General features: G+C 36.5%; 1 protein-coding gene across 2 annotated transcripts in view; it reads right to left on the bottom strand.

Moving 5' to 3' along the window:
- Window positions 1–408: 408 nt before the first annotated feature.
- Window positions 409–14575, bottom strand: part of TMEM245 (transmembrane protein 245) — a 76597-nt gene continuing 62430 nt past the window's right edge. For both annotated transcript variants that reach the window (XM_068195568.1, XM_068195576.1), the window contains 4 exons: window positions 10547–10647; window positions 9053–9227; window positions 6717–6911; window positions 409–5693 (listed from right to left, as the gene is read on the bottom strand). In XM_068195568.1, coding sequence (XP_068051669.1) covers window positions 5648–5693; window positions 6717–6911; window positions 9053–9227; window positions 10547–10647 — 517 coding nt within the window. In that variant the 3' untranslated portion in view covers window positions 409–5647. The remainder of the gene's footprint in view (window positions 5694–6716; window positions 6912–9052; window positions 9228–10546; window positions 10648–14575) is intronic.

Below are 14575 nucleotides of genomic sequence, written 5' to 3'. Positions count from 1 at the left end.
ATGCTAGAGCACTCACTGCTTTATTAGCTTGCAGATTTACTCTGCTGCAAGCAAATTTGCCCTTCATCTCACTCAAACATGGTTTTAGTGTCACCATATAGTATTTATACTAAAAAATTAACCTTCAATTCAATGCAATATGAATTATATTCGTCCAAGTCCATCCATATGCAGAGCAAATCAAGAATGCATTTATTTCCAATTAGCACTTCCTTTCTGAATTGGACATACTATTTCAGTATGGACATTGAAAGCATGCCTTCAGGTCCTGGAATCAATTCCCAAAAGGGAATGGAAGCAATACTCTTATGTACTAAACCATATTCCAAACAAAGTATCAGAGGAGGTGTGGATGAGTTTAAGAGTCTGGGGAACTGAAGATGTATTTCATGACCTATTAATTTTGGCAGCTTTTTAGAGGATGTGTGCAAATACTTCCAGGAACAGCGATCTCTCAGAAATGCATTACTAGTAGCTTTTCCCTACTTTATATGAACTACAGTAAAACACTGGTAGTCACACTACCAGGATTTGCTTGGCTCTTCCTCAATCTGTATAAAGTAAACTTGAATTGTAGAAAATGCTGCTTGTTTTCATTATATACAGGCACTATTTTGTTCTCAGGTATCTTAAAAAAATAGGACAAAATTTCAGTTAAAGTCTGAATAGGACAGAGACTCCCAATATTTATATAACATTGCATATCAGTATATACATTTGCAAAACCAATGTAGAATCCCTGAATATGCTTATGACTTTTGGCATTGTTTCTTGTTTCAAAACACTAAATTAATTTTCTACAGTGTTTTTTTGTTCTTATTTCCAATTTTATCACTTAAAAGCAATTTCGGAAAATTTTACCACAAGGCATTAAGATACCTTAGTAAAACTGACAGATAGACAGTACCAGGTCAAAGATCAAGTCTCCCTAATGTTTGTTAAGAGTTTTAAGAGATTCTAGTTTTGTACAAATAGGAATAATAAGGAAATGGTCAAAGTTGGCTTCAGCAAAAAGTGTAGGAAATAAGTATAGGAACTAAGAAGAAACCCTGTAAAATACAAGTCAATACAAAGTTTATAAAGATGATGCATCCATGGATTTAAGAGATGTCAGCTGGCACTCAATAAGGATTATCTGGCAAATCAATTTTCTCTTGTAAAATTGCAAACTCCAAGGTAAGCAACTGCATCTCTAGAAGAATGCTACCTCTGCTATTAAATCTAATGAATACTACCTCCAATCCCAACACCCTTCAGTACCTTCAAAGGAAATCGTAGCCGTTTCCAGAGGCAGCATCCATTAAGGTGGCACTATCTACAGTGACAAATTAAAGTCAATATAATATAAACACAATGTCTGAATAAAGGCAGCAGTGGAAACATGCTATGGAATCTTAGTAGAATAATGGTATTTTTCCATCCTCAGTGTATCAGGTCCATAGGAAAGGCTACATTGCAGTATTCCTGGTACTAGGGATCAGCAGCATAGCACTTCAGCTGCTGCTTTTACTGGAGAACAATTTCATCCAGTTTTGTTTTTTCAGGCTTTCTGAATAACAATGTTGAACATTGCAGCCATACACCTATTTCAAAAGTTATGCTTATACCCACAATGAATAATACTGGAGACAGCATCCAATTTTCCCATAACAATGCTTTTTTCTTATTTTAAATAAACAGATTATGGATTTCCTATTCCAATAATCTCTGACAAAATAGACATCCAGTATATCCTCCTCCCCAGTGTCCTTAAGAGAAGGCCCATAACACCCATAGAGCTTGAAATCAGAGAAGCCTAAGTGTACCTGCACACACACACATCACTGTGCATGGAAAGATCACGTGGGTATCAACTTAACTTCTCAAAAATGTGCATCATATGCATTATAATAAATGTTAAACTTTTTTTTTTAAGCAGCCTTTCAAAATAAGTCATTTCTGCTCCCAACTGGTCACGGTGCACCTGTGCTGAAAGCCACCATATTGTAGTAAGGCTGGCAGAGTGAATGTGTGCCAGGTTCTTGCCCATTGCAGTTGGATCCAATTAAGCCAGTATGTACAGTGACCTGAAGCTAACATGCTGGGCTGTGAGCTGGCACACAGTCACCTCTGCCAGCTCTGCTACAGCAGTGCTCAGCCAAGGTACAGGAAGGAAAAGCTAACTCGGACTCGAGTGCCAGAAACAGCACCAGCCCTTTGGCACTACACTTAATTGCAATTCCCCAAGGAGAATGATAAAAACCACCACAGATGAATTTCACAATACCGTAAGACCACATTGTCTTGTATTACTATGAGCATTCCCTTCTGAACTCTGAATTATTGAACACTAAATGTACTAAATACACTTAGTAAGTACCTGCTCCTGGAATGACTCTTTACAGTAAAGCTAAAGGCCATCAACTTCTTGCCTAGAAGCATTATAGAAAAGATGGCCTCTCCTAAGAAAACTACACTGCAGAGAGTGGTGGGGCTTTTTTTGTTGGTTGGATGGTTGGTGCTGTTGTGGGATTTTGGAGCAGGGAGTGGGTTGAGTTGGTTTTTTTGAAAGCTACAATCCATGTACTAAAAATTTATCCCACCAAACTGCTGGTTGTTTCTGCAGATGAGGCAACATAACCATGAACTGGCACTTTTCAAAGACCAGAAGTCAAAATGACCAGTTTGATTCTTTTTCCATTAATGTGAGACTGATCTATACTAAATCATTCTTACAAAGGCTGAGTCTGCTCAGAAAATAATATAGATTGCTAAACACTCAATGACAAGGTCTTCTATTTCTGCTGGTAATTAGACACTTGCTAAACACAAAACCCAAATCATCAAAGTATGCTCTTTCATAAGGTGGTATTTTGTGGTTTTGGGGTTTTTGTGGTTTTTTTTCTAGACATGGTGAAGATCAGTGAATATTTCCTATTCCAAGAAGGTGTTATTGGAAGTTTTGTTCCTTATTTTTCTTTTCTTTTTGGCAGTATATGTTACCGCCCCATTACTGAACCATACAGTTGGTTCCTCAATCAGGTACAGCACACAGCAGGAGCTCCTGAAGCTACATTTACTGAGTAAGGATGTACTATGGATGGTTCTTCATGGCAAGTCTGAGCTGACTTTGGAACAGAAAGCATCAAAATGAAGCCTCATTTCAAAGGAGGACAAACTAAACAACATTCCATCAGATGTGAATTCTCTCTATATAATGATTTCACGATGGAAAAGGAACATTTCAAAACAGCAATGTGTCTTCTCAGATGATTTTACTCATTTGCATTACTGAAGTTAACAGTGTCTCAGTCATGGTTTTAATCTTCACAGCAGAGACCCTTCTTTGATCTAAGGCAATCGGTTGAAGGGGAAGAAGAAAACTTAAAACCAAACAAAATAATGCATTTTAATGACTTTTTAAAATTACTAAGTCGAGTACCACAGGAGTATGAAAGATTGTCTCAGAAAATGGGATATCAAATGTGGACAACAAACATATCTTGACCAGTGAGCAAGGATGCTGTCTGCAAGTAGCTACAACAAGAACACAACAATTCAGTGCAAAACCGTGAACTAAAAAAAAAGTAATACAATAAAGAAGTTGCCTAAATATCATGGTGGTCTCATTCCAGCTGGTAGAAAGTTGCAGGAGTATTTTAGTAAAGGTTTCCCTACATCCTCCACGCTAGCCACCAACAATTATAAAAATGTGTTTCACTTAAGCTCTTTTGTAAGCCACAAAACCAAGGCGATGAAACAGATACTTGATTCAAGCAACATATTCTTCTTATTCAGTTAGTGATGTGTAGATCTTTCAGAATTTAAAATATTAAATGGTATGTTTCCATATTTTGATAAGCCTGAGTCAACCTACTAAATTAAGCCCAAGTCTGACCCTCAAGCACATACCTGCAAGCGTGCACAAACAGCATACTTAACCCCTATCATTTAAAACATACAATTTTTTCAGTAAAATTGCAGCAGCTTATTTTGAGAATCTGAGGAGCAGACTATTTGTGTCTTGTTAGGCAGCCTGTTTATTGCAAACCTATAGCAGGACTTCCTTCTTCCCTCAGTATCAGAGTACTTTCCAATCACTTCCCCTGGCAATGTATTTTTCAAAAAAAATGTAAAAATACATACAATATCATGGAAAGAACCTTCCAAATCTGTCAGCACTCCCAGAATGCGAGTAAAACAAACATCTGTAAGCTTTTTGTGCACAAATCTTAGATATCCTTGTCCCTGGATAACATTCCTTTGTTTCAAGCATTGAATTACTGTCAACGATAAATACAAGGCATGCCTATATTTTGTAAAACTCATTATCAATCAAACTGTGAAATCAATTTGAGTTACTGGAAACTGAATGATGGTTCTTTGGTCAAGCAAGTGCATCTGCTACTTTGTACCTAGGCCTCACTGGATTTGTGGAAAAGCTGTGCAAGTATGAAATATTTACCAAAAAAACCTACTTCGCATTTAAAAAGGATACATTTATAAAGATCCATTGTGTCAAAATGTTTTGACAATCAATAGAAAAAAGGCCTTAAATGTCACCAAAGCTGCATTTTAAGCAAAAGTACATATTCAGGATCTTTGTTTATGAATAAGATATACCTTAATATATTAAGATATAACCTGTATCTCAGTAAGATATGTGGCCAGGTGCTTACAGGGTTAAAAAGCCCCAAATAAACTAAACCAAAATCCATGCCCTCTCCCCTTTCTTTCTGATAGTAAAATTTGTTTAAAAAGTGAATGGAACTCAGCCACAGAATTTGCAAACCAACAGTAAACAATCCCAATTAAACTTCTTCCAATTATTGGAAGGAGATGTGACCATCCTACATTACTATGTCTGAAGACACTTAAGGCCTTTGATTAAATTTAGTTGACAAGACGACTCCACTGGGAGGGTGGATAAACAGCAAAATATTATCAGATTTTGCTGCAAATGGGGGCAAGATTTAAACTATTTAAACAAGTCCTCCTATGTCAGTAAGAGGAAAACCCACATTTAACAGTTTGCATTTATATAAATATCAGAAGGTATTAAAAATACCAGTCTCCAACAACATTAAATTTCAGTGCATGTAAGTGAATAATCTTTAAGTGTTATTATGAGTTACAGATGATGGTTGAAGCTTATAAAGAAACACCTTGAGGAGGAACAAACTATTATATTATACTTTCATTTCACAATGAGTGGTTTGCCCTTCTTTTGCCACCAGATTGCCTAAAAATAAATATTTTGGAATTACAGCTTTCTTTAAAGCTACTACAGTTTAATAAGACAAATAACCAAATAAATAAAAGCCAAGTTAGTAATTTCAGCAGATAAGATGACAACTCCAGTGGATGTACCTGTCCTCTTAACTATTCTTTGATAAGACAGAAGGTCTTCAAAATCTTCAACAAGGCAGCTGACTGTGTGTTGGTATGCAAAGCCATGGGAAGTAGACATTCTCTCTTGAAGAGGCAAAGTGCATAATAATGTAAGGCCAGCAGATGTTCTAGTGCTTTCTCCTAAAGCCCAATCTATGCTTCCCTGTGAGCTACCCCCAGGCACAGCTGGGAAGGGACAGAAGGCCATGGCTGTTGTGAACCCAAGACAGAAGACAGCTATTTTCTCATGTTATAGAGGTGCAGCCCAGCACCTCCATCACTCTGCAGACATTTTCATCTCCTCAGGACTCTCTCTAGGTGACCTGGGAGATGGGGGGAAGAAAAGTGAAAAGTAAGACACAAATTTGCCCAGTGATTCCAAACAATTATTTCCTATAAAATAAAGGAGAACCAAACACACATGAAGATTTTTTTTCTGTGTACTCAGAAGCTCTATCTGTCATACAGGGCAACTGGAATGTAACTTTTAAAAGCCAGAGACTACAGATAGGTCCAATTAGCAGTTTTTCTCCTTAATCACCCAGATGAAAGAAGACAGCACTATTCAGGTGAATAAGGCAAAGAATTATTTCTGACAAGCACAGAATCCTCTTCAAGATATATATATATAATGAGCTAAGCTATATAGTTTAACAAGACAGTAGAAACATTAAAATAGCCACTGTTGTTAATATTGTCACAATGTGATTTAGAATTCTAAGTAGTTATTCAATTATGTGTTTATTCCTAACCATATTATTATTATTATCCCATTCTTAACTGTACAGTTTAAAGATACATTTCTGTATTCCATAATTTTGTACATTCAATAATGACATTACTAAGGACCGTACTTTTAATGGGAAAATGGCATATAATGATATCACATTTTTAAAAATCTAGGTATGTTTATATTTTGCAGTATTGTATATTAGAATATAAAAATGAAGTATTTTGGGGCAGGCCCCTTTTTAAGGGCAATGAACTTTTAGATATCCATGAATAAGAGCTTAAAAATGATGTTCAATCATCTCCTAGCATAACAGCAGCATTTAAATTACAGGACACGAAGGTATTATCACCAAATTTTCTAAATGAGCCTTCTGTAAGAGGCTGAGAGAAATTAAACAAATACTTCCCACATACATGGGTGAGTGTTTTACTTAGCCATACTTCTTATTTCTAGAATATGGGGCAGCTGACTCCTCTTCAAATACTACAATACTTATGCAGATATGAGTGCACACTACTATATAAAACCCAGGCACACATTCCCTACACCTGTGAATATGTACACAGATGTGTGTGAAAACACAACTCATACAAGTAAGACATGTACAGCTCACCGGTAAATCTGTAATGGCCACGCTGCTTGTGATGGAGTGGGCACAGAATTTGTTGGACTCACCAACATGGCACTATATATATTGGAAGCAACCACAAGTATACAAAGTAGAATTGGTCCTATGATGGCCCCTTCCAGTCCCAGGTAATATGCTCCACCAGCTACTGCAAGGCCTGTCAGGTAAGGGTGACCCCCTCTGCCACAAGAACAATAAAATTAAATTAAGAACAACAAACACAGCATTATCAATTAAGAAATGTGAATTAATACTGAAGTTTTATTAAGCTTAGGAAATGACCCAGCTAGCTATAGCTACCCATATTTACACTATAAACTGCTGTCTGAATGACTGCACAAAGGTTCCAAGCTGTATTCTGCGCTGTATTTGCACGACAGATCAAACACTATTGTAGCCTGAAACGCTGGTAAGATCCACAGTAGAGTAGTTACTTTACAGACATCTGCTGAACAGTGTCTGAAGGACGTAATGGCAAACACTTCCATTTTGAGAGTGCAAAGATGGCTGGTTACACAGACTGTTCACACTTTATGGCCAAGAACTGTTGAAGTTCAACACAATTAGCAACAGGTAATATGAGGACCACTGAGCAAAGCCATTCAGTTAGCTGATGATAGCAACTTGCAGTGCATCTTTTAAAGAACAGTTAGCATGCAGCCTTTAAAGAAATAGCCATGTCTTCTCATTGTGTTATGAAAAAGCCTCTCAGATTGAGTGTTTGTTATCATTAGCTTTTAACGTTTTCAGATGAAAAACAAAACCAGATTTTAATGAAGATATTTATATTTACTGGAGAGTTGGGGCCAGAAGAGCTTTTTGATAACAGCTCTTATGGCAGCAAGTAAACCATGCCATTTTTATTTTCTGTATCTCAGATTCACATTTTGCAGCTGTGTTCAGCGACAAAATGTGACTCCTACCAACAGCATTTACACAAAACCTGCTCATCATTCTTCATTCTTTATGCCTAAAATAATGACGGCAATATGGAATCGTAAAAGAAAAACTACAGTTGAAACTTGGCACACAATTCTCAGGAAGTTCCTTTAAATTCTGAATGTAATACACAGAAAATACCAGCTAGTTAATTCAGAGCTCCAGCAGTTCCTGAGGCTTCTACCATGGTCCTGATTTCTACTCAACTCCCAAATTTTAAGTCTTTGCTTTCAACGTAACTGTGTGCAAAATGAGGCCATGAAACATGACCTATTAAATCTGACACACGGCAATCATGTCTCACCCAGCTCAAACTTAACCTACTGGCAGGACCAGATTGCTTTCCTGAGGAGACAAATGTGGTCTAAAGTTTTATGTTTCTACAACAATAGACATTATTAATTTCTAAACTTAAAACACTTTTTTTTCCCCCAGCATTTGCATCAGTTTAAACATTCTTTTGCCTAGTTTTCTAAATGAAACAACAGATCACCTGATGAAATACAGGACTACAGTACGAAGGTAATCAGTTTAGAAAACCCTGGATAACCTAATTATGGCTACTTCAAATAGGTTTAATCTAATCCGCAAGACATCATAATGCTTACTGTTCAACTGGGAAGAATACAATTTTCCTCCACTGTCAGAAAATCTATTCCTCTCCTATATATTTTCTGGACAGTAAACAGAGTTTGCGTCCTCTACAGTCCAAAAAAATGTATTCTAGGAAGCAGAAGAATTATTGGCTATTTAAATAGCTGCTAGCATTAAATTTATCCATGATTTATTGTTGGGAAAAAAAGTAATTTGATTATACTTCACCTGTTAGGTTTAATTAATGCAAAATAACTAGATCCACAATCTATGAAAATCAGTATTAATATCAGGCATATTATCATTAGGTACTCTCTCTTCAGTGTAATTATATTTAGTAAACAGAAATACTAATTTCTAACAAGACAGAACTGAACCACTTTATGTCCTTATTCTACATTAACTCTATTTTTTTTTTTGGGTCCTTAAATAGCTCATGGTTTTATCTGCTCTGCAGCATTATCTGGCTTTAGGAGATAAAAAGGAAATGTTACACACCTCTACTCAATAATTAGATAAATAGAAAACATAAACTAATTCTAACAATCCCAACTGAAAGAGTTCATTTTGCTGATGTTGGGTTCAAGACCTCTGAAGTGTCAAAGCTCACAGAAAAGCGGCCTGGGAAAATGAAGGCACTTAAGCCAGTAAAACTGCTTACTGAGAGGTTATTCCTGAACTTGAAGATACTGTTTTGTATGCTGCAGAAAAATGAGTTTAATTAAAGGCATCAGAGACTGTCAATCATTTTTGCAATGCTAATTTTAAAAAGTGTTCAATGTACTTACCCTGATATATCTGAATAAATTGCTGTATCTACAAAATAGGTTGGCAAGAGGTGAAAAACCAAGAGCAGAAGAGCTTTGCATCCCTGTCCTTGCACAAGCCACAAATCTAGGACTGCAGGGACTGCTGCCCAGTATGTCCCCAGAAATGGCACTGCTCCAAGGATTGCTGCTAATGCTAGAGCACACATAAGCAGAAGTGAAAAAAAGATCACAGAAACATATTTCACAAATATATTTACTGTTACATTCTGACACTTCTGCCACACCACTAAGTCCCACTTCCATCAACTGTTATAAATAAAACATTGAAAAAGTGCCACATGAGGCTCTTGGTGTTTTATAGCTGTGGTTTAGGAAAAAAGCAAATTACACCATTCCCCATATAAAAGAGCTTCAGCAACTGACAGTCATAAGGAGTTAAGAGGCATCAGTTTAGAAAAACTTGAAGTTATACCAATCATGTACATTTCTTACTGTGTAAGAAAGCAAATAAACCAAAGTCTCACTCTAACTTACTGCATCTCCTGCAGTCACCCATAATAGTGAGAAAGCAGGCAAACATGACATTTATGACTTATATATTTCTGTATGCAAATGTGTGCACACAGCTGCACACCCTTCTGCTTACAACAAAGACCTGTTGTAATCTAAAGCAATACAGATCTGCTGCCACTATAATTTCATGCACCTCCTGTATTATAAAGATAATACAATGCACAATTAAGTGGGGTATGTTTTTTTTTGGGCTAATTAACCAGAAAGCAACAACTTTTAATATTTTGCAGTTGAAATATTTTGTAGTTGAAAAAAATAAGACTGATTACTTTCTAAGTAGTGACAATCAATGCCTTTAAGACAGTTGCACTTTACAATACAGCCATTTCCCATTATATTGGGGTTTGTTGCTTCATAGCTTCCCCTTATGCTTCCTTGTACACAAACATTTTACAATTATTATCATTCTTTTTAGAGAAAGAAGGGCATAGAGGAACAGGGGAGAAGGCATTTCTCTGAGAAATTGTCCAGCCATTTCCAAAACTTAAGATTAAATAATAAAAGAAAACCAGAGGCTGGTAATACAGTCAGAGAACAACACTGAGAATAAGAAGCATTCCTTTATCATGCATTTCCATGATACCACATCTTCCTGCATTTAGGCATCTTGAAAAATCAGCACCTGTCAACTGTGAAAGAAACAGGAGCTAAGACAGGTAGAATAAAATTAAAACCTGAAAACATTTGGACTGAATACAAGGGAGAAGGAATTGGATCTAGCAAATGAAACAGAAAGAAGAGATAAAATAACTGGCATTGTGAAAACAGAAAAAGGCAAGGCTCAGCGTGAGACAGCAATCAGGGCCTTCTCTCCACCATTCCCACAGTCATGTTCTCCAAGATCAGACCTAAGCTTGTCAGCAAAACTTAATATTTCTGATTTTGTACAATAAATAATCACATAATATTATTTATTAATATAATTGCTCAAATTCTTACCAGATGGTATGAAGACTATGTTAATCCCAAATATAGTGTGAGTCAGCCAAGTGTAGAGTCCATAGAACCCAGCCATTTTGAGAGAAGCATCAAACACACCTCTAAAACGATCAAAGAAACTCTGTTAATTTTTATTAGCAAGAGGATTCCAAGAATTACAAAGATACAAACACAGGTTGCTTTGAATAACTGAAAAACCATCAGTGCCACAAATAACAGATCTCAAAATGTAACACTGAACCCTTTATATATCTGTTCCCTAAGTAAGTGAGTATACTTACTACATATGTAATTAGAAGTATTTAGTCACAAAAAATAATGCGTTCCAGGGATAAATTCCTTGAAAGAAATTGCTCAAGTATCAGACCACATTCTCTATTAAAAATAACCTTTTCTTATATGAGAAGCAGTACCATTTTTCATACAAACTACTTTTTCTTGCCTCTTTTCCACTTCTAGATGTTCATTCATTTTCTTCATCTGCTTACTTCTCTACACCTGCTCTTTTTCACTGGATCCCCCCAGCTTTTAGGTTGTTTACTAGGCTACATTACTAAAAACCAAATAGTAAATCTAGTAACCAAATTCAATCCTGCTGAAACAGGATTGAATCCAAAGTTCTCCTCTCTTAAGTGTGACCACGGCTTCATGAAATTGCAAACAGGAGCTAAGTGCTGTGACATTTTTACAGCACTAGGGTAGGTACACATGTGGAATATCCCATAACTGAACTAGAAACCCATGCCTTAGATCTACAGTCACAAAAACCGTAATCTCAAACTGCCAAATTTCATTATTGTATTATGTCAGTTTTTCACCCATATTCGAGAAGTGAAGTTTCCTGAAATCACTATTTCAGCTTCACAACTCAGAACACTTCTAACAGTTCCATCATTGCACAAGTGGTGGCACATGTACCTTCTTAGCAAAGATAAATGTGAAGTGTCCTGATGTTAATTTCCCATTCATAACTCAGTGATTGTGTCTTGGTAGTTTTGGGAACTCTGGCAGCAGGGCAAGGAGGACAGGAAGACATGCAACAGGAATCTTTGAAAGGCATAGATAACTGCCCTTTCTGGATCTAAAGTCTGTAACAGCAGAGTTTCCTTCCTCCACTGTGTCCATAAAGCCTTTTAACAAAGAAACCTGTGATACTGTTATATTAAATTACTAGGTAGAATCTTTTCTGAGCTACCAAGATGAATTCCAAGACTCCCAGTTTTTGCTTCTTTGGCCACTATCCTCATTATTATTTCTGTAGGCAGTGTCCATATTTTTGCCATTGTTTCCTATCTAAGAGCTCACTTTTAGATTTCTACATGACTTCAGAATCAAAATTATCTTATTTAAAATTAATTCTCTGGAAGCTATGAGTGCATAATATACCTCACACATCAGCACTACTGTTCAAAAAGTGAGATTCTTATAACAGACTAACCAGAAACAACTGTTGTCAGACATTTTCCCCTCCAAAAGAGGGAAAGGAAAAATAAAGGAAAAAAGCAAGCTTTAAAGAATGACCTGAAATAACAAGTCTAATCTTTGACAGACAAGAATTACATGGTGCAAAAAGAAAGGCAGAGAACATTTACAAATATGGGGTGGCCCCAGTAAAAAAAAGCCTCAATACTTCTCAGTTTAGATGAACTTCTATTATATTAAAATGGAAAGCTAGACCAAAATATATAAAATCCACAAATTTTGAAGCGTGACATACTCACTTGTATTTGAGCTAAAAGAAAAGACGTTTCAGTCATAAAATAAAAATTTGGCAAGGAGGCAAGAAAATCCCAAGACCCAAGGCCACAGTAACAATGCGAAATGTGTGTTTGCATTAAAAATTCAAGATACTTTCATACTTTAGCTACTTAAAAGTCTTAATTTTCTGCATTTTTTGTGACATTTAACTCACGTCTACTCTTTCTGAGGATTTCATAGGAGCATAATATCTTTCTAAGAAGAACCCGTGCAGTAATGTTCAATCAAATCTTTTTCTTATTCAACAGGAACTGTGGCACAAACACATCACAGTCCTTGAGTATCTCATTTTTTTCAAAAATATGTTTTCTGTACTGTAGTAAATTTAACAAGGTCTTAACAATTTCTATATGTACTCACCAAAACTACATTTCAGTGTACAAGACATGAGACAGAAAAGTATGTAAATTATCAACTTCAGTTGAATCTAAAATAACCATCTACAAGCAGTCATTTTAGATTTTCCCAGAGAGATTACAGAAGAAGGGAAGACAGTGGTAACAAAAACAGAGACAGCAACCCAGTGGAAAAAACACTGAAGGTGTCTCAAAAACGAGTTGCTTTCTTAGTCTCAGCTCAAGGACCTGGCAGTCAGATGCAGTGGTAGAACAAGGGAAAAACTAGTCCAGAACTAACAGGTAGTCCTGGTCTAATATCATTCTGCAAGTTGACACATATTTCAATGGCCAAACAGTGCATACCTCTGACAGACTGTAGAACAGTATAGCACCTCTATGCCTCTAAGACTCACAACTAATACACTGAGAGGAGAAGCTACCTCACAGAGCAGGGAAGTTGGGAAGTGCCAGGGGTGAAGCAGGAAGAGAGAGGAGGCTGCACCTAGTCTCATTCTCCTTCTCTCCCTCCCCTGGTTTGTGTCTGCCTCATGTGAAGTCATAAATGGTCATAATAAAGGCACAGGGGATATTGCTTTGTGGCAAGTGTGGACCATGAGAACCTTAATCTCTCTGAAAACTCGTATTTGTTACTTTCTGGTAACTGTCACAAAAACTAAAAATTGTATCTTAAAGTCTGGAAATTCGTATCTATTTTGCTTCATGGCTAAGGCAGCAAAAAAAAAAAAAAATTCTGAAAACACTAACTTCAATCTTATCAGCAGTTTGCTTCAGCTACTCTGCAACTGAGATACCAGACCTTAAAGATGATGTGGGTGTGCCAGTGCTGCATGAATTTATTACCATCTGTAAAATGCAGACCTTCCTGGTCTAATTATGACAGTAAGTAAGTTTCATCTCTTAATACATTATTGGCACACATACAGCTTCATTTTATATACAAGAGTAACTGTATGATTCAGAAATCAGAAAATCGAATTGCTGCTCACGTCTCACTTTGGCACTGTATCTGGATGAACCACTTTACCTGCAAGAGCTGTCATCTGCAAATGTGTAATTTATGAGCACTCCATGCCAATTTGGCACAAGGCATACTCAGACATACATATTCCATTTTACTGAGCTTTGAAAAGCATGTAAAATTAAAAAAAAAAAAACCCACACCAGAGTACATAGGTCATGCTTCATATTATTCAGATTAAAAATGAAGAAACTTCTGTGAAATGCTTCTGCACAGCTGGCCTATTTTTGGTAAAAGTTCCTTCTACTAAGTTCTGTCCCTAAGGTAGGGAATTTGCTTGTAGATTCCACAAGGGAAAGGGCTACCTTTTCAGGGTTTTGTGGATTTTTTTTCTCTTTTATGGGATTTGCCATAAAACGTCTAGAGCATCCCTTTTATTACTATTGTAGTTTATATCAAATGTATATTCACCTGAATTCAGGTGCACTTCACAGAGCCTGCAGGTAAAGTCTGCTCACTGTTATTGACACAATGACATTTCAAAAATTTCAACTTAACGCTGCAGCATCTCCAGCTGAAAAGAGCCCTTCAGCTCAGATCATGGATTTTTTGACCTTGGAGTTAATTTGATTTTCTAGATCTCTCTGCTCCCAGAGCACTGGAGGAAAGAAGAGCATATGGGCTGAAATAATGAGAATTTGAGTTACCAGAAAGATTAGAGTAAGCATAAGTTCAGAAGAGGGATTTTCTGTTTATTATACTAAATTTATATGAACAGGCATATGAGCCCTGGCTTGTGAATGGGCATGAGAGTAAAAACTAGAAAAAAGTGGTATTCATCTTTGGAAAAGTTTGCAAGAAATAGCATTTCTCTAAATTCCTTACAAAACCCTTTACAATCCATACAACAGTTTGTAATCCAATTAAAATGCAAGCTTGGTAACGGGAACACCC

This window comes from Anomalospiza imberbis, chromosome 1 (genome assembly GCF_031753505.1).
Source record: "Anomalospiza imberbis isolate Cuckoo-Finch-1a 21T00152 chromosome 1, ASM3175350v1, whole genome shotgun sequence".
In the NCBI taxonomy this organism is placed as follows: Eukaryota; Metazoa; Chordata; class Aves; order Passeriformes; family Viduidae; genus Anomalospiza; species Anomalospiza imberbis.
This window is presented reverse-complemented; position numbering and strand designations above follow the sequence as displayed.